The following is a 21,354-nucleotide window of genomic DNA, read 5'->3' on the forward strand; positions in this document are numbered from 1 at the left end:
TAAGTAGGGAATTTATTGTGCCATTTAGAATTCAAGTTGCTTACTGGATGGTGTTTAGACAATGATGTCTTTTGCTTGTTTTTACAGAAATTTCTTAAATTCCTTTTGATCACTTCAGTTTAATACAGGAAATTCAAACTGTGGAGGCAATGGCTATCAATCCAGAGATCCAGAAATGTTCTGGAGACCTGGGTTTGAATCTTGCTATGCCAGATAGTGTAAGTTGAATTCAATAAAAATCTAGAAATTTTAATCAAACAATAACTGTGAAACCATTGCTGATTGTCAGGAAAAGAAACATCTTATTCACTAATGTCCTTAAGGGAAGGAAACTGCCCATCTTTACCTGGTCTGGCTGATATGCAACTCCAGACCCATAGTGGTTGACTCTTCACTGGGGCCCGGGATGCGCAATAAATGCTGACCTATCTGGCAACACTCACGCCCCATGATTTTAAAAAGTTATTGTCCTCTACATGGATCATAACAAACACAGTACATTGTAATCTATATTTGTGTGGCTAATCAACAATAATATCCTACCTATTGTTTGCAACATTGTCAGTGATCGAGAGCAAATTTACATCTGAGCAAAAAAGTACATTCTTCATAATGCATGACTACTGAGACAGATTTCATTACTCATATTTCTCAAGAAAAGAAGTAAAAGAGTCCTGAAATTTCAGAAGCATTTTACTTCAAATGTTTCCTATTTGGAAAAGATTAAAAGTTATGACTAGGTAGTAACATGTACATGATTGATGCATTTATTTATAACATACTGTATAATAATGTCTATTTAAGCTTTTAATATATTCAGTAAAAAGGATGATTATTTCAGCTTTATTCATTTAAATAGGTTACATAGTAAAGATTTGAGACTTCATTTAAATATTTTCAGTGTCTCTTTGTGAAAGAAAAAAAGAAGCTTAATTTTCTCCTTTAATTTCCCAACTTTTGCAAATCAAATAAAAAGTCTAAATTATAAAGTGTAAACATAGTTGCAGAGAAAAAGGACAGATGAAATTGTCCCTTAGATTTCTGAAGTGCTGGTCTGGTTTTTCACTGATTCAGGATGAGTTGGGAGTTCTTTAAAAATGACAGTGGTGATGGTGGTTTGAATGGCGTTGTTTGAGGAGAGTGGGGGATGAGTTTTGACTTCCAATTCTGGGATTCCTGATCCCATTCTCATGTGCTTCGGTTGGAGGAATACTTTTTTAAATTTGCCAACTGGTTCAGGTCATGAGCCCACACCCTGCATTCCTGACATGGCCAGCACCATAACAGAGATAAGTACATCCTAGTTCTCTGAAACCTTCAGGAAATTAGGGCGGCTATTCAAGGACTCCTAGCAGATTTAAATGGTAAGTTCAAATGGTCCTTCCCATGTCCACATGGCAGAATATACCTCTCCACCCCCAGGAATCATTATGCATTCTTAGCTGAGAGCCCAGAAATCCATTAGTCCACTGAATCAGCCTCATCCCAAGGGAAAAATATGCTATATTGACAACTTTGGCTGTCTCATCTGCTCTGATAATTGTGCAGCATTTTATTGGCATAAGGTAAAGAATGTTTTGATTCATTCATGTAACATGAATATTGCTAGGCTAGTGTTTCTTGCCCATCACTGATTAAGGGTGATTAAAACGGAAAATTTAGTTTTATATTTCACAAAGAGCCAGAAAATATTTAAATAAAGCGTCAACATTTCTTTCTAGGACAGAAAAGTTCTTACTCTGTAGGACATTAGAGAACTAGATGAGATTTTGTAACAGTTAACAGTGGTTACATGATTGCCATCAGGCTAGCTTTTCATTACAAATTTTTTTTGTTGACATCAAGTTTCACCATCTGCATGGTAAGATTTGAACCTATGTTCCCTGAACATCTGAGATACTGGATTACTAGCTCAATGACACCTGTTTCTAGTGAAAAATTCTGTATCCAAGAGGAAAGTTCGCCTGACTGTGAGCTGTTGTTAAATTATAAATAATTTCTTTATAAATGTTGTTACGATGCTATTTCCTTGACTATTCTGATAGTACACCATATCACAATTTTAAGACGTATTTCCTTCATTGGTGCTATTATTTCTAAAAACTCCTTAAGAATTCCTATTAACCATACTGGTTTACTGTTAAACTTTAAGTAATTTATATTTAAATCATTTGTTGAATGCAAGTGAAAGCAAATTGGTTTTCTAACATTATTTTTATTCTCTATCCTATTATTTGACTGGGCCAGTTTCTTTTAGACCACAAAATCTCTTCTTTCAAATCTAGATGTTATGTTATAACCTCAACTAATTTTGATTTCTTAGCTGTTGCTTTTATTTCCAACTCCAAATTTCTTCTAATGCTGTTAGCCTACCCATGGCTCACCTGCTGCGCTTTAACCAGCAACACATTTTCAGCTCTGATCTCCAGCATCTGCAGACCTCACTTTTTACTCGAAGATTTTAACCTACTGCCAATAATCTTGCAAATCACTTAGGAATAAAAAACCTCTTTCCAGAAAAGTTGTAGCACTTGAAAAAGCCACTTAATTTTCAACATGTGTAGTAAAATTCACTGTGAAAATCTTATAAATGTTAACTTTATCAAGTTCTAGCACTAATATTTGACTAGGGATTTCAAATCCCAGACAAGCTCCCAAATTACACAATAATCTCAGATCAAACCACAATCGTTATGTTACAGTCTGGCCAGGGACTAGTAACTTTTATTTTTAAAGCAAGGTGTGATATCCAATGGACATTAAGAGAATAAAGCACCAACAGTTCTGAACTACAAAAAAATTATCCTGCACAATATTTAAATAGTGATACAATCGATGGTATTTGGACAAATACTTCATAGCATGCAGAATTAAGATGGTAAGTATGGGTGATACACTGTGATTGAACACTCATAGCACACATCAAATAACAAATGTGATCAAGACAGATCTCATAGATTTCTTCTCATTAGTTACCCTACCTCACCAGATCTTAATATCACAGTGAGCCATCAAATCTCTTTTAACATCACAAGGGATCACAATATTTCACTTCTGCATTCTGAATTTGAATTGCCCTCTTAAAAGAAGCTACATCATGGACTACATCAATAAATGCTGTGGTTCTTACTGTCCACCTTCCTTTCTTGAGTCTACGTTCACTTGGCCTCTAAAACTGCATTCCAGTATGCATTCATAAGCATAGGTCTGGCTTTTCACCAATAACTATCTTCACTAAGCTAACACTGCTGTTCCCTGAACTCTGATTTTGCTTAACTCCATCCACCAAATATTTTGTGAAAGTTTTTGAATGCCACTTTCAGTTTTACTACTGTATTAATGCTCTGAGGACTTTTCCAAGCCTCTCATGGCTTCCTTCAACAGTTATCTGACAATTTTTGAAACTCTTAGAATGGCTTTTCAAACCTGTTTCTTAACCCTTAGTTGTCTACCAATTTCTAGCACCTATTCCTGAATTCCAATAGCACAGAGCTATCCTACTGCTTGATTTTTTTGTTGAGATTGCTAGACAGAATTAGAGTAATGGAGTCACACGGCATGGAAATAGACCTTTCATTCCAACTAGTTTACACCAACCATGTTCCCAAATTAAACTAGACACACTGCCTGTGTTTGGCCCATATCCTTCCAAACCTATCCTATTCATTCACTTATCGAACAATCTTTTATATGTTGTAATTGTACTTGCATCCATCATTTTCTCTGGCAGTTCATTTCACAAAAGTTGTTCCTCATGTCCTTTTTAAATCTTTCTCCTCTCACCTTAAAAATATGACCCCTTGGTTTGAACTCCCCCATTCTAAGGAGAAGACCATTGCTAGTCACCTTATCTGTGACCTTCATGATTTTATAAACTTTGATAAGGTCACCCAACCTTCTACATTCCAATGAAAAAAGTCTCAGCCTATTTTAATAATGCAAGCCCTCTTTTTGGGCAACATTCTGGTAAATCTTTTCTGCATCCTTTCCAATTTAATAATGTCTTTCCTATAGCAGGACAACTATAATTGCACACAGTACTCCTGAATAGGCCTCACCAACATCCTGCACAACCTCATCATGACGTTCCAATTCCTATTCTCAAAGGTTTGAACAATGACAGCAAGCATTGTTCTTTAGCATCCAGTCTATTGTATGTTTTTATCTAGTTATCTTACAATGATAGCATTTTTCAAAACAACATTAATATTCTTTATCTTTGATTCTTCTCCCAGCAACACAGAAAGAAAATTCTGAAATTAAATCTTCACAAGTCTATAATGAATATAATCATATTGCAAAATACAACCCTACATACCCCTGCAATTCTTCTGCACAAACTCTTAACAAGCTGTTAAAGACATTTCTTTTCATGAAAACTGGAAAGGTTAATTGTGAATTGCAGCTAGCTATAATACTCCTGGAATGGAGTCTTGGTCATCTTTACTCCCAGCCTTTGAACTCTTGACTGATTTGAGTGACCAGTTGTAAACCTTGTAATGAGCTCCTTCCCTTTTGTTTGGCAAAATTAGACGTTGCTACCTGACAACTCTTGGAACTAGCTGTCCCAAAATTATAATCAGTTGTTGGTCACTGGCTTGCTTAGCACAAAAAAGGGATCCGAATAGAAAAGTTTATCACAATGTGTAAATTATTTTGCTACACCGATAATGAATTCTATGTGTCAGCTCAAGTGTTTCTTTCAAAGTGAAACCATTCTCCTTTCAATTTGCTTTAAATTTCTCTGAATTCCCCGTGTTATGCATTTTTCTAAAGGTAACTGAAAATATTGTAAAGCAGAACTATTTGAATTTCTCTTGTTCTTCAATTTTCCTGTGGCAAAGACCAAACTTTCAACTGAGTGCATCGTAATGGGATTGGGATTAGCAAATTGCTGCTACTGGAATTATGAAAGCAAATCTACATCCTAATGTCTCATATTTTATCGAAGCAGCAATGCATCTTAGCCTTGACACCTCATTTTGCATCTTATTTTATCTGAAAATAATTTTGTTTCCTCGAACAATTTCTTAATGTAAACTATATTCATAGAATATCTCTTAGTTATAAAAAGGTTTAGTGATCAATGGGAACAATACTGAACAAACTGTTTAATTTGCATTTGGCCTAAATGTACACTTTTTAACAATTATAAAACTATTCAAATTTTAATTTTACTATTGCTGCACTGAACTATTTTTTTTCTCGTAGTTTACAAGCCTTGCGAAAGGAGAAATCTCGAGATGCTGCTCGATCACGCCGTGGAAAAGAAAACTTTGAGTTCTATGAGTTGGCAAAATTATTGCCTCTCCCTGCAGCCATCACAAGCCAATTAGATAAAGCATCAATAATTCGCCTCACCATTAGTTACTTGAAAATGAGGGACTTTGCAAATCTAGGTGACCCCCCCTGGAATTTGAGAATGGAGGGTCCCCCACCTAACACATCTGTGAAAGGTAAGAAAATTATTTCAGATTAGAACAGTAGAACTGACTTCCTACTACTGTACTACAACTGTAAATATTGCGGTCTCTAGTTACAAAAGAATGTTTGCCTTATGTTTAGTTCTTTTGCAATCATCAGGTTTTTTTCTAATATCTCAACCTTTGTCGAAAGCTTTTTGGCATCAACTATATAATTCCAAATAGTTACGTTTTCTGTCAACGTTTACATTTATATACATTGGTGGAATTTTCCAGTATACTATTTGTGCATTAGCCTTCATGGTAGTATGTTTCTTTATGTTGTGCATATTTAAGATCTTTTTGTTTTTCCCAAAATATATGTTGATGGTTAGAAATGTAAGAGATGAATTTTGTTTTAGTTGTCAATGTATTGTGTGAAATACACAGTAGCAATTTTTTGAGGCTTAGATTTTTTGTACTGTGTGTAAACTTAAACTTAGTTATGGTACTTAGATTAGATTAGAATCCTTCTGGAATTTGAAGTACTAAACAATGCTTAGTTATCAAACTCAGAATAGTACACTAAAGAGTACATATTCCATTATAATACTCTCATACAGTTCATGGTGTGGAGGTGCGATACAAATCAGGGGTGTATTTTCAAGAAATTATGCAACCCATTCATGATTTCTTGTCTTTCAAAGGTAAATTTCTGTTTTCTTTTAAAAGTCGAAGAGAAGAAAGCTTATATGAACATGCTTTAATTAACAAATGTAAAGATAGAAAATGCTGATGAAAAACGTGGCTGAGACCTCATAATGTCAAACAGGTGGTGGATGGACAATGGATGATCAAGAGAGCAATGAAAACCGAATACCCTGCATCTGAACTGAAACAAGGGTTGTCCATCACATGCAAGATTATTGGACCTGCCATACCTCCTTCCCCATTAGAAACCCGAGCCTGGCAGCTATCTAACTAGAGCATGCATGTCTGCTCCTTATACTTTTCTTTCCAATTGTATTATGCAACCGATCAGTTATCCCAATTGAACTAAGCATTAGAATGCTGCCTTCATCCTTCCACATTGGATGGTCCAAATTGAGCAGAAATTAGGCATGTTGCTTGCAATCTTTTATGTTGGTCTGTGTGGAGAAGGAAGGTAATACAAAATGACAGCCACGTAGGTTTGGGTAAAGTTTGGTGGATTAAATGTGGGAGTTGAATCTTTTCCAAGCAAAAAATGTGGGTTAAAAAGTAACTATCCAGAGTGGCAAAAGGTGAAAACTGAACTCCACAAGGATCAGTGCTGTGACCAATATTGTTCAATTTGAATCAATGATTTAGACTTTGGAATGAAAATTACAATTTCTAAATTTGTGGCTAACAAAAGTTTGGGAGACAGGGGAATATAGAATGATCAGAGAACTGATGCCTCATAAACAAAGTGATAACTGATAAAAGATGTAATTTGGTGCAGAGGAAGGAAAAGGTGCACCTCTTTTTGTTGTTCTATTTTTGTGGCTGCTAAGCTATTTTAAGTAGATCAGTGTTAGCATGGAGTTTGAAATTGACTTTTCTAAACTGTTAAAGTAATTCAGTCAGAACCAGTCAAAGAGTCCAACACTAAGTCAGCACTGGAGACATTTTCCAGTGGACTCCAGAAGCTAGGTAAATGGTCATCAGCAATTTAAAGTTCATGAGCAATTCCCCAAATCATCAGGTTTGTCAAGCTTCTACATGGTCCTGGCATGCAACTCCTGACTTTGCTGCTGCACTAACCACTACCCTATCAGTAGATCTATGCTGGGATCAAAGTTAATAAATGCTGGATTTTTTAAAAAAGCCACATTCTATTTGGCATAGAGTCAAGTACTTTAGAAAACCAAATGGATGACTCAAATTCTTGTGTAGGACATTTTATGAGGCATTGGCTCCAATATGGAACTCTTCCATAATCACCCTGGTTGCAAAGCAACTAAGGGTGCAAAATAAACTTTCTAGGGTAGAAGGACAAGAGATAAGGAGGAAAATAGTAGGAAAATTAGCCCTCTTAATAAAGCCCTAATAAGTATTAGAAAGAATCATGGTTCATACGATCACTGAGTAGAATCAGTATGGATTAAAATGAGGAATAACAAGGATCAGAAAAGATTCATTGAATTGTGTTTTCTCACTTAATTTTTGTTCAGGAAAACAAGCATCACTGTCATTCCAAATTGACCTTGAAAAGATGATGGATAGCAGTGCCTTTGAACTGCTGCTGCCATTCATTTAATGTCCATGCAACCACCATGCTGTTAGAATGCTCCAGGTTTTTGGCCCAATAATGAAGGAACAAACCATGCATCTATAGAGATCAAGAGTTTGGTACATGCTGTCTGCTGCAGGTTTGCAGAATAAACTATCTGCAGCTTGTCAGTGGTCTACAGTGTGTCCACTAATCCTCCTTTTCACTCTTTCACAAAACATTAATCTGGTTAGATGTGCTGGTGATTGTAACTGAAATAACTGCACAGAGGCTGTTTTCTGTCACCAAGTCACCCTTTATGTCCTGGGCACAGTACATTGGCTGTGGCTAGCTAGTTTTGAGTCACTCCTCAACTGAGGAGATTCTAATCTCCTGGTAATATATATTTTTTTCTTTTTTTTATATACGCTGGCTGTGTAGATCAGCCAGCTCAGAAATCAGTCCTCAAAAAGAATAACAGTATCACATTGGTTATGTAGATCAGTCAGTTCAGGAATCAGTTATTTAAAAACAACAGGAACAATCTGCCTGTGTAACCAGCAGTTCAGAATCAGGTCTCAAAACATACAACAGTAACATACATGTTGTGTTGATCAACCAGTTCAGGAATCAGTTACCAAAAAAAACAACGGTAATACACTGGCTGCGGTTAGCCAGCTCAGAGTCAGTCTTCAACTGAGGAGATTCTTTTTTCTTCTTTTTTTCACAGAGGCTAGATCCTGTCACCAGTCACCCTTTAATTACTAGTGTTAGTACCTTGACTATAGCCAGCTGGTTTGGAGTCAGTCCTCAAATGAGGAGACACTGAACTCCTGATTATATTTATTTTTCCGAGGAAATTCTAATCTCCTGATAACACTTATTGTTAGCTTGGAGTCAGTCCCTTCAACTAGGAGATTCTAATCTCCTGGTTATATTTGTTTTCTTTTTTTAACAAAAAACACAAAAGCAAAGAAGAAGAAAAAGACAATGTCTCTTAGTTCAGGGAACGTTTTCCCATAGCCAGCCAGCTCGGAGTCAGTCCCTTAAACTGAGGAGATTCTAAATCTCCTGGTTATATTTTTCTTTCTCAAACTGTACAAAATACAAACAAACAATCAGCAATGACCAGTAAGCAGCAGTTTACAAGAAACAGCAATTTACAGGGGAAAGTGGCAGCAAGGCCAAACCCCCAAATGCCACTGTACAACCAATTCATAGGGAAATGTGGACAGACCCCAAATCCCACCTTATCTTATCAAAAAGGAAACAGTAGACACAAACACTTAGAAAACAGTCTGATCAATTGAACAATAACACAGTGCATATAACACAAACACCTCTGACAACCAAGCAAACCCACCCGGCCACCTCAACTTCCGGCCACAAGGTGGCCCATCCATGCCCCTTCCGGCTGTCAGTCCACCCCATGCCTCTTCAGGCTCTTGGTCTGCCTGGACACACCTACCGGCCACCTCAAAAGCAGTCTGTCCCATCCCATTCCCTTCCCTCCCTCGCCTGCCCGGGGACCTGAAAGCACTAAGGACTGCCTACCCACCTTCCAACTCTCGGTCTGCCATGACACACTTTCCATCCACCTCAAGGACAGCCTGTCCCATCTCCCCTCTACCCCAACCCCTCACAATCCGGGATGACTGCACTGAGGACTGCCTACCCATCTTCCGGTTCTCAGTCCACTTCTATGCACCATTTTGTTCTTGCCCATCTCGACACACCATCCAGCCTATGGACTGCCCCAACGCACCTTCTGGCTACCTCAAGGACACCTGATCTCTATACCTCCTTTGGCGCTCACACCTTCCGGCCCTCGGACCACTCCTAATCACCTTCTGGCTCTCGGTCTACCCCGACACACCTTCCGGCCACCCTTAGGACAGCCTGTCCCTCTTGTTCCTCAGGAGGACAGCATACAGGGTGGCCTACCCATCTTCTGGCTCTCAGGACAGGTTAATGGATGGCTTTCCTATCCTCCAGCTCTTGGGGTGACAGCTTTTGGGATAATTATGAACCTTCCAGCTCACAGTAAGGCCTGCCAGATCCAGGGTCAAACAAGACAGTGCAGGTGATAAAACCAACCAGCAAATCAGCAGAGTCCATTTCCAAAAACAATGTCCATTCCACTCTGCAGAATCCATGACCAGAAACGAAGTCCACACCCAAAGGCAGAGTCCACTCTTTGAAGCCAGCAAATGCACACCCCACAGCACATACACAGGTATTCAGTCTCTACAGAGGCCTGATCCATGCACAGAGGCCTAGGCCAACTCACCGAGATCCAGTTCATTGTAAAACTGCAGTTGAATCACAGGGGCTCAGCCCAAACACCAAAAAGTGAAAACACGTGCAAAAAAGTGCAGATAATATAAACCAGAGTGCAAGGTCTAAGCCCGGCCACAGAGTCAGCATTGTCCTTGCTCAAAAACAAGGAGATTAATGCATAGGCTTTAACCCGCCAGTGAAACAACAGTTCCCCGGTGAGAACTACAAAACAACAGTAACATACTGACTGTGTAGATCAGCCAGTTCAGGAATCAGTTACTAGAAACCAACAGCAGTACACTGGCTGTGTGGCTAGCCAGCTTGAAGTGAGTCCTCAATTGAGGAGATTCTAATATCCTGGTTATGCCTTTTTTAAAGCTCTGATTCAGTCTCCTGAACTAGGAGATTCTAATCTTGTGGTTATATTTTTCTTCATGTTTTCACAGAGGCCAGGTCTTGTCACCAAGTCACTCTTTATTTACTCGTGCACAATATCCTGGCTGTAGCCAGCCAGCTCGGAGTCAGTCCTCAACTGAGGAGATTCTAATCTCCTGGTTACATTATTTTTCTGAGGAGATTCTAGTCTGCTGATAAGGCATTTTTTTAGCTCAGATTCAGTCCCCTGAATTCAGAAAATCTGATCTCTTGGTTATATTTGTTTTCTTTTGTTTATTTTAAACAAAAGAGCACAAAAAAAAGAAGAAAAGGAAGGCAATGTCTCCGAGTCCAGAGAACTCTTTCCCATAGTACACAGGGTATGGCCAGCCAGCTCAGAGTCAGTCCCGTGAACTGAGGAGATTCTAAATCTTATGGTTATATATATTATTTTCCTTTGAAGGAGATTCTAATCTCCTGGCTGTCTTGGTCAGCTAAGGATTTCCTGATTGGCCCAGATTAACAACCATAATCAAGAACCTTATAGTCAACCGGGTCCACTTGGTTCCAGTCACGACAGTAACAAAAGCAAATCATCTGAACAGAGGAAACTTACAAAACCGAACAGAAACTGATAAAAATCATGCTTTATTCAGGGCATTGATGCATCCTTTTGTGTCTACCAGCCTCTAAAGGAGAAAGCGAGGACTGCAGATGCTTGAGATCAGAGTCAAAAAGTGTGGAGCGGGAAAAGCACAGCAGGTTAGGCAGCATCTGAGGAGCAGGAGAGTTGAACTTTCGGGCATAAGCCCTTCATCAGAAATGTGGAGGGAAAAGGGTGCTGAGATTAAATGGGAATGAGGAGGATGGGGGAAAGGTAGCTGGGAATGCAGTAGATAGATGCAGGTGGTGGGGTGATAGTGGTCAGTTGGAACGGAGGGTGGAGCGGATAGAAGGGAAGGAAGATGGATGGGTTAGACAGTTCAGGCAGATCGTGCCTAGTTGGAGGATTGGATCTGGGATGAGGTGAGGGGAGAGGAGGTAAGAAACTGGTGATGTTGACGTTGATGCCGTGTAGTTGAAGGGTCCCGAGCTGGAAGGTGAGGGTGGCTTGGATTTAGCAGTGGAGGAGGTCCAGGGCTTTCATGTCCTTGGCAGAGTGGGAGGGGGAGTTGTAATGGTTGTTTGAGGTTGTTTGGTGCGTATGTCCCAGAGATGTTCTATGAAATAATCATAGAGTAATAGAGATGTACAGCATGGAAATAGCCCCTTCGATCCAACTCATCCATGCCAACCAGATATCCCAACCCAATCTAGTCCCACCTGCCAGCACCTGGCCCATATCCCTCTAAACCCTTCCGATTCATGTACCTGTCCAGATGGCTTTTAAATGTTGTAGTTGTATCCAAATCCACTACTTCCTATAGCAGCTTGTTCCATAAGTGCACCACCCTTTGCATGAAAAAGCTATGCCTCTGGTACTTTTGCCAATTTAAACCGGCCACACAGAAAAGATTCATTCCATGCTGTAATCTGCTGAAATTCAAGAAACAAAGAACTATCTCAGAGGTCACTACTTAAAGTAAAAATTAACAATTTTATTATTTAAGTCCAACAGAGACCATTAAAACAACAGCTATTTACAACTCCTTTCTTTTAAACCTATCTCTTACCTCTCACTCTACAATACTGGCCCGATAAAAAAAGCCCCGATTTAAGATTTACAAAAAATATTGCGTTTCAAAGCTTTGCTGATTCTCCTTTGTAGATTCTCTTTGGTTGGCCTTGATGATCTGCTGTATAAACTCCCCACAGACAGGTACCTTTCAGAGACCTCTTCAGCTAGCAGGTTACATTTGTTGGTTTTTGTCAGTTGTCCTGAAAATGTGTTGCTGGAAAAGTGCAGCAGGTCAGGCAGCATCTAAGGAGCAGGAGAATTGACGTTTCAGGCATGAGCCCTTCTTCAGGAAATGAGCCTTTCTTCTGAAGACCTGACCTGCTGCGCTTTTCCAGCAACACATTTTCAGCTCTGATCTCCAGCATCTGCAGTCCTCACTTTCTCCTTTTGTCAGTTGACCCCAACTGTTCAAAATGTTCTGTTTTATAACCCAAAGCATTGGATTGTTTCATTGGTTTTAATATTATAAAAATACTAAATTCAAATTTGATTGGATTTTGGTATCTTGGGTCATAATTTAAACTGATTAGCCAAAATTGAATTTGTTTTGTTTCATGGCAACCCAGCTGCTGCAATTTGTTTTGACCAAGTATTACATTGTTACCTTGTTCAGAGCTCTCTGTGCTTTGTCAGTCCTTGCTAGCTTTTCAAATCTCTTAAAAGTACAGTACACCTGTACATCTTCATAACACCTCCACTCTTAAGAAAAAAAATGAACCATCATAGTGAAAAGATAGCTTCATGTTTTTTCTATTCCTTAACCGCAATATCATGGCATAGATATGACCTTAATCTAACTTAATCTTAACCTCTGTCCATATAAATATACCATTGAACAGATACCACCCTATTTATACTTTATCAGTTAAATCTGCGATAAGACATCTGTGATGATATTCTTACAACCCGCAACATATACGATATGTAAATTAAAAGTCTGTAACATAGGACTCCAAAGAAACAGTCTCATATTCTTGTCTTTAAAGTGTTCCAAGAATGTAAGAGGGTTGTGATCCGTGTACACAACTGTGTCCAACACATTTTTCGTGACATACACATGAAAATGTTGTAAGGCCAGTACCAAATTTAATAGTTTTGTTTTGCAATCAGGGAATATTTCCTCTGGTGAATGTTGAGTTTCTTCGAACTGGCAATTCAATCCCAACATCATCTTCCTATAGCACTACACTCCTGCTAGCTCCGACTCCTATGTCACTAGCATCTTGACAACTTTAAAAGTATTTGGAAAGTTTGGTACAGCTGAAACTGGTGTGGGGGTTAATAATGGTTTCAAATGGTCGAATATCTCCTGGCATTGTTCTGTCCACCAAAACTTTGCATCGTTCTTCAGCAAATCAGTTAACGGTGCCCCTACACTTCTGATGTTTGAATCCACTTATTCCCAAGAATTGAAGTACCACTTTCTTTGAGGTTGATTGTGGAAATTCCTCGATGGTCATCGTTCTTGCATTCCGTGAGGTCAATGTTCCATGGCTGATGTTATGTCCCAAGATCTTCACCTCTGCTTTCGCGAATTCAGTTTTATTAAAGTTTATCACAAGTTTTGCTTCTCGTAGTCATTCAAAGAGCTCTGCCAATTGTATCATGTGATCTTGGCAGGACTTACTAAAGATCACTACATTGTCCAAATAGACTGCACAGTTTGTTAACCCAACCACAATTCTGTTCATGAGTCTTTGGAATGTGGCAGATGCGTTCTTCATTCCAAAGGGCATCACTTTGAATTGACATAGCCCATTTCGGGTTACAAATGCAGAAATTTCTTTTGCCGTCTCTGATAAAGGTACCCGCCAGTAAACACACGGTAAGTCCAACTTGGTGATGTCACTGGCTTCTCCAACTTTCTCAATACAGTCTTCCAATCTTGGAGTTGGATATGAGTCCAATTTTGTAATGGCGTTGACCTTCTCATAATCCACATAAAATTGTTTAGTCCCATCCGGTTTGGGAACTAAGACAATCGGTGAACTCCACTCGCTCTGGCTCAGTTTGATGATATCCTCGTTGACCATGGCCTCCACCTCCTTCTGGACCTGTCTGGCTTTGAAGGGATTAAGCTGATAGGGCTGCTGTTTTACCGGAGCAGTATTCCCTATATCTACTTCGTATACAATAGCACTAGTCCTCCCGGGTGTTCACTAACTTCAACACCTTCATCTTTCTCTTTGGATTTTGCTTCATGCTGTGACTTATGATAGTGGGATTTTGTTACTACACAGTCTGGCAAAATATCAAGATATTACTGTTTTAACCTCTCAGTCTCTTGGTCTTCTTTGGACTTCTCCAGAAGAAGAAGGGGTGAATTCCCACCTTGGACCCTGCTAAATCATTCCCAATAGAAAAGATCTGGATTCCTGGAACTGACAGTCTGTAAATCACTCCCACCGTTACTTCCCTAGTCTTGAATTGACGCTCCAATCTGATCTTACACATGGGAATGCTAAATATCTGTTCATCTATCACACAAATTACCACACTCTCGGGTAACAGATCAGAAAGAGTGCACATTCGCTCATCTCTTACTATCAGCGACTGGTTAGATCCTGTATCTCTCAAAATTGTAACTTCTTGCCCTTCTCCCCCTGTTCTTTCTGAGTAAACTTTACCTACAGAGATGAAATCTTTATAGAGATCAGGTACTAACTCCATACCCAGCCCTGACTAGGCTGTGCACTCTCCTGCAGCCCCTTGGCTTTTCTTGGGGTTCCTTTACTACTTTCACTAATGCCACTGGCTTAGCTTCTTTTACCACAATGCCTTTCTTTAATGACCAGCACTGTGACTTTACATGTCCCACCTTCTCACAGTGAATACCTTTTCCCAGTGCCTTTCTGAAACCACTGGCACTGTAATTTTTTGTGTCCACTCCATTACAGTGAAAACACCTGAGGCCTTTTACCTCCTTTCTACCCTCTTGGGCTTCTTTTTTAACCTGTGATAAACTCTTACCAGTATTCCCTACTCTTTCTTTCAATAGTGTAGGATCTCCCCTTCTCCCAACTTCTATCCCTCACAAATTTCTGGCCAGAACTTTGTCTTATCCACCAAATGTATTAATCTACTAATTCTGCTGCCCTTGTCACTTAAATTGACAAAAGACAATAGACAATAGATGCAGGAGTAGGCCATTTGGCCCATCAAGCAGCACCACCATTCATTATGATCATGGCTGATCATTCGCAACCAGTATCCTGTTCCTGCCTTATCTCCATAACCCTTGATTCCGCTATCTTTAAGAGCTCTATCCATCTCTTTCTTGAACGTATCCAGAAACTTGGCCTCCACTGCCTTCTGGGGCAGAGCATTTCCTATATCCACCACTCTCTGAGTGAAGACTTTTCTCCTCAACTCTGTCCTAAATTTTTATTTTTAAACTGTGTGCCCAAGTTCTGGACTCACCCATCATTAGAAACATGCTTCCTGCCTTCAGAATATCCAATCCTTTAATAATCCTTTACGTCACAATCAGATCACCTCTCAACCTTCTAATCTCAAGTATATACAAGTTCAGTCACTCCAATCTTTCAACATATTGCATTGTTTTGGAACTTTGGAAAAAAAAAGTCAAAACAACAGCAGTTTAAAAGGGAGAAGAGCAAACAAAGGAAGCACATGGTGAGGACAGTGCAGGAAAGAGAGAAAGAGAGAGAGAAAACCTGCACAGTTGCTATCTTTGCTGTTTGAATTCGTGTATCGCTGGACGTCGGAGTGCATCTGGGAGAATTAACAAACAGTGAGATTCACAACTAATCTTGGAGGAACTGTTGGGTGAAGTAAACAGCACAGAATCAAATAAGTTAATTGTTGTTTTAAGTCTGTCCAAGAGAAAGGCTGCAGTAGTGAGTATAGTGGATTCTTTCTTGATTATGTTTTTGGAGATAAGTCTCTTGATTAAACTTAAAATATAAGCCGTAGCTATTAATTTAACCTGGAGCTGTTTTTTTTTGGAGAGGGATAAGACGGTGTTATTTTCTGGGTGAGTAGATTGTGAAGGAGCAAAAATGGCCTTTGCAGTGATATGTACTTCTTGTCAGATATGGGAGTTTAAAGTGAGTTTAAGAGTTACTGCGGATTATATCTGCCATAATGCTGTTGGTTACGAATCTTATCAGATCGTGCGGATTGGTTGGAGAGACAGTTAGAAGCGATGAGGAATTTGTACCAGCAACAGTATATGATGATGGCAGTTATAGGAAGGGGAGAAGGTTTCAGATACAGTCACGTAAATGGGTTAGCTCCAGGAAGGGTGAGAGAGGTCGGCACCTAGGGCAGGATCTTTTGTGGATATACCCATTTCAAACAGGTATGCTGTTTTGGAAAATGTAGGGTGTGGTGGATTCTCAGGGGAACGTAGCATGAACAGCCAAGTTTCTGGTATTGAGACTGGCTGTATTGCAATGAGGGATATGTCGGCTTCCAAGGGATCAAGGGATTCTGCAGTCAGAGGTACAGACATACGTTTCTGTGGCCAGCAGAAAAAAAACAGAATGGTATGTTGTTTCCCTGGTGCCAGGATCAAGGATGTCTCAGAGAGGATGCAGAATGTTCTCACGGGGAGAAGGGCCAGCAAGAGGTCATTGTCCACATTGGAACCAACGATATAGGAAGGGAAAAGGTTGAGATTCTGAAGGGAGATTACAGAGAGTTAGGCAGAATTTTAAAAAGGAGGACCTCAAGGGTAGTAATATCTGGATTACTCACAGTGCTACGAGCTAGTAAGGGCAGGAATAGGAGGATAGAGCAGATGGATGCATGGCTGAGGAGCTGATATATGGGAGAAGGATTCACATTTTTGGATCATTGGAATCTCTTTTGGGGTAAAAGTGACCTGTAGAAGAAGGACGGATTGCACTTAAATTGGAAGGGGACTAATATACTGGCAGGGAAATTTGTTAGAACTGCTTGGGAGGATTTAAACTAGTAAGGTGGGGGTGGGACCCAGGGAGATAGTGAGGAAAGAGATCGATCTGAGATGGGTACAGCTGAGAACAGAAGTGAGTCAAAGAGTCAGGCAGGGACAAGGTAGGACTAATAAATTAAACTGCATTTATTTCAATGCAAGGGGCCTAACAGGGAAGGCAGATGCACTCAGGGCTTGGTTAGGAACATGGGACTGGGATATCATAGCAATTACAGAAACATGGCTTAGGGATGGGCAGGACTGGCAGCTTAATGTTCCAGGATACAAATGCTACAGGAAGGATAGGAAGGGAGGCAATAGAGGAGGGGGAGTAGCATTTTTAATCAGGGATAGCATTACAGCTGTGCTGAGGGAAGATATTTCTGGAAATACATCCAGGGAAGTTATTTGGGTGGAACTGAGAAATAAAGAAAAGGATAATCACCTTATTATGATTGTATCATAGACCCCCCCCCCCCCAATACCTAGAGGGGAAATTGAGAAACAAACTTGTGAGGAGATCTCAGCTATCTGTAAGAATAATAGGTTAGTTACGGTAGGGGATTTCAACTTTCCAAACATCGACTGGGACTGCCATAGTGTTAAAGGTTTAGATGGAGATGAATTTCTTAAGTGTGTATAAGACAATTTTCTGATTCAGTATGTGGATGTACCTACTAGAGAAGGTGCAAAACTTGACCTACTCTTGGAAAATAAGGCAGGACAGGTGACTGAGGTGTCAGTGGGGGAAGTACTTTGGAGCCAGCGACCATAATTCTATTCGATTTAAAATAGTGATGGAAAAGGATAGACCAGATTTAAAAGTTGAAGTTTGAAATTGGAGAAAGGCCAATTTTGACTGTATTAGGCAAGAACTTTTGAAAGCTGATTGGAGGCAGATGTTTGCAGGTAACGGGACGGCTGGAAAATGCGAAGCCTTCAGAAATGAGATAACAGGAATCCAGAGAAAGTATATTCCTGTCAGGGTGAAAGGGAAGGCTGTTAGGTATAGCGAGTGCTGGATGACTAAAGAAATTAAGTGTTTGTTTAAGAAAAAGAAGGAAACATATGTCAAGTATAGAAGGATAGATCACGTGAATCCTTAGAAGAGTATAAAGAAAGTAGGAGTATACTTAAGAGGGAAATCAGGAGGGCAAAACAGGGACATGAGGTAGCTTTGGCAAATAGAAATAATGAGAATCCAAAGGGTTTTGACAAATATATTAAGGACAAAAGGATAACCAGGGAGAGAATAGGGCCCCTCAAAGATCAGCAAGGCGGCCTTTGTGTGGAGCCACAGAAAATTGGGGAGATACTAGATAAATATTTTGCATCAGTATTTACTGTGGAAAAGGATATGGAAGATCTAGACTGAGGGAAATAGATGGTGACATCTTGCAAAATGTCCAGATTACAGAGGAGGAAGTGCTGGATGTCTTGAAACAGTTAAAAGTGGATAAATTCCCAGGACCTGATCAGGTCTAATCTAGAACTCTATGGGAAGCTCGAGAAATGATTGCTGGGCCTCTTGTTGAGATATTTGTATCATCAATAGTCATAGATGAGGTGCTGGAAGACTGGAGGTTAGCAAATGTGGTGCCACTGTTTAAGAAGGGCGGTAAAGACAAGCCAGGGAACTATAGACCGGTGAGCCTGACCTCGGTGGTGGGCAAGTTGTTGGAGAGCATCCTGAGGGACAGGACGTACTTGTATTTGGAAAGGCAAGGACTGTTTCGGGATAGTCAACATGGCTTTGTATGTGGGAAATCATGTCTCTCAAACTTGATTGAGTTTTTTGAAGAAGTAATCAAGAAGATTGATGAGGGCAGACCAGTAGATGTGATCTATATGGACTTCAGTAAGGCGTTTGACAAGGTTCCCCATGGGAGACTGATTAGCAAGGCTAGATCTCATGGAATACAGGGAGAACTAGCCATTTGGATACAGAACTGGCTCAAAGGTAGAAGACAGAGGGTGGTGGTGGAGGATTGTTTTTCAGACTGGAGGCCTGTGACCAGTGGAGTGCCACAAAGATCGGTGTTGGGCCCTCTACTATTTGTCATTTACATAAATGATTTGGACGCCAGCATAAGAGGTACAGTTAGCAAGTTTGCAGATGACACAAAATTGGAGGTGTAGTGGTCAGTGAAGAGGGTTACCTCAGATTACAACAGGATCTGGTCCAGATGGGCCAATGGGCTGAGAAGTGGCAAATGGAGTTTAATTCAGATAAATGCGAAACAAATCTTAGCAGGACTAATACACTTAATTGTCAGCTCCTAGGGAGTGTTGCTCAACAAAGAGACCTTGGAGTGCAGGTTCATAGCTCCTTGAAAGTGGAGTCGCAGGCCAATAGGATATTGAAGAAGGTGTTTGGTATGCTTTCCTTTCTTGGTCAGAGTATTGAGTACAGGAGTTGGGAGGTCATATTGCGACGGTACAGGACATTGGTTAGGCCACTGTTAGAATATTGTGTGCAGTTCTGGTCTCCTTCCTATCAGAAAGATGTTGCGAAACTTGAAAGGGTTCAGAAAAGATTTACAAGGATGTTGCCAGGGTTGAGGGATCTGAGCTACAGGGAGAGGCTGGACAGACTGGGGCTGTTTTCCCTGGAGCATCGGAGGCTGAGGGGTGATCTTATAGAGGTTTACAAAACTATGAGGGGCATGGATAGGATAAATAGACAAAGTCTTTTGCCTGGGGTCGGGGAGTCCAGAGCTAGAGGGCATAGGTTTAGGGTGAGAGGGGAAAGATATAAAAGAGACCTAAGGGGGAAACTTTTTCACGCAGAGTGTGGTACGTGTATGGAATGAGCTGCCAGAGGATGTGGTGGATGCTGTACAATTGTAACATTTAAGAAGTATTTGGATGGGTATATGAACAGGAAGTGTTTGGAGCGATATGGTCCAGGTGCTGGTAGGTGGGACTAGATTGGGTTGGGATATCCGGTTGGCATGGACGGGTTAGACCGAAGGTTCTGTTTCCATGTTGTACCTCTATGACTCTATGATATGATAGTCCTGCCATTCCGGGAATTGATTTCGTGAACCTATGCTGCATTTTCTCAATAGCTAAAATGTCCTTCCTCAAATTTGGAGACCAAAACTGCGCACAATACTCCAGGTGCTGTCTCACCAGGGCCCTGTACAGCTGCAGAAGGACTTCTTTGCTCTTCCACTCAATTCCTCGTGCTATGAAGGCCAGCATGCCATTAGTTTTCTTCACTCACTGCCTCATGTGCCTGCTTGCTTACTTTCATTGATTGATGCACAAAAACACCTAGATCTCATTATAACTAACTTTTAGATAATAATCTGCCTTCCTGTTCTCGCCACCAAAATGAATAACCACACATTTATCCACATTAAACTGCATCTGCCATGAATCCGTCCACTCACCTAGCCTGTCCAAATCACCCTGTATTCTCATAGCATCCTCTTCACATTTCACCCTGCCACCCAGTTTTGTGTCATCAGCAAATCTGCTAACTTTACTTTTGGTACCTTCATCTTTATCATTTTTGTATATTGGAAACAGCTGCAGTCCCAGTATCGAACCTTGTGGTACCCCATGGTCACTGCCTGCCATTTCGAAAGTGATCCGTTTATTACTACTCTTTGCTTCCTATCAGCCAGCCAATTTTGAATCCAAGTCAGTATTTTGCCCCCAATACCATGTGCCCTAACTTTGCTTACTAATCTCCTAAATGGAACTTTATCAAGGACTTTCTGAACGTCCAGGTACCTACATCCACTGGCTCTCCTTTGTTCATCTTCATAGTCACCCATCCTCAAAAAAGTCCAGAAGATTAGTCAAGCATGATTTACCCTTCGTAAATCCATGCTGTCTCTGACCTATCCTGTTGCTGCCATCCAAATGAGTCGTTACTTCATCTTTTATAATTGACTCCAGCATCTTTCCCACCACTGATGTCAGGCTAACAGGTCTATATTTGCTGCCTAATATAAATTTCCTTTAATTCGTCCATTACCCTAGGTCCTTCAGTCTCTATTACATCTGGGAGATTGCTTGAGTCTTCCCCAGTGAAGACAGATCAAAAGTACCTATTCAACTTTTCTGCCATTTCCTTCTTCCCCACTCTGCCTTCAAGTGCCCAATTTTAATCTTAACCATTTTCTTCTTTTCACATACATTAAAAGCTTTTACTATCCTCCGTTATATTTTTGGCCAGTTTGCCTTTGTACTACATTTTTTCTCCGCGTATTTCCTTTTTAGTTATCCTCCTCTTTAAATGTTTCCTGCTCATCTTTGCTATGATATACTTCTCTTTTATCTTTATACAGTCCTTAACTTCCCTCACCAGCCACGGCTGCCCCTGCCTCCCCTTAGGATCTTTCTTCCTCTTTGCAATGAACTGATCCTCCACCTTCTGCATAATATCCCGAAAAACCTGCCATTGTTGTTCCAGTGCCATCCCTGTTAGGGTATTGAACTATTGAACTTT

The 21,354-nt window shown here is 40.2% G+C and overlaps 1 protein-coding gene across 1 annotated transcript in view; it reads left to right on the forward strand.

Annotated features, from left to right (window-relative positions):
* The window catches only part of LOC132818253 (neuronal PAS domain-containing protein 3), a 1,297,641-nt gene that overhangs the window by 314,445 nt on the left and 961,842 nt on the right, over window positions 1-21,354 (forward strand). The window contains exon 3 of the mRNA XM_060829049.1: window positions 5,212-5,456. Coding sequence (XP_060685032.1) covers window positions 5,212-5,456 — 245 coding nt within the window. The remainder of the gene's footprint in view (window positions 1-5,211; window positions 5,457-21,354) is intronic.

This window comes from Hemiscyllium ocellatum, chromosome 8 (assembly GCF_020745735.1).
Source record: "Hemiscyllium ocellatum isolate sHemOce1 chromosome 8, sHemOce1.pat.X.cur, whole genome shotgun sequence".
NCBI lineage: Eukaryota > Metazoa > Chordata > Chondrichthyes > Orectolobiformes > Hemiscylliidae > Hemiscyllium > Hemiscyllium ocellatum.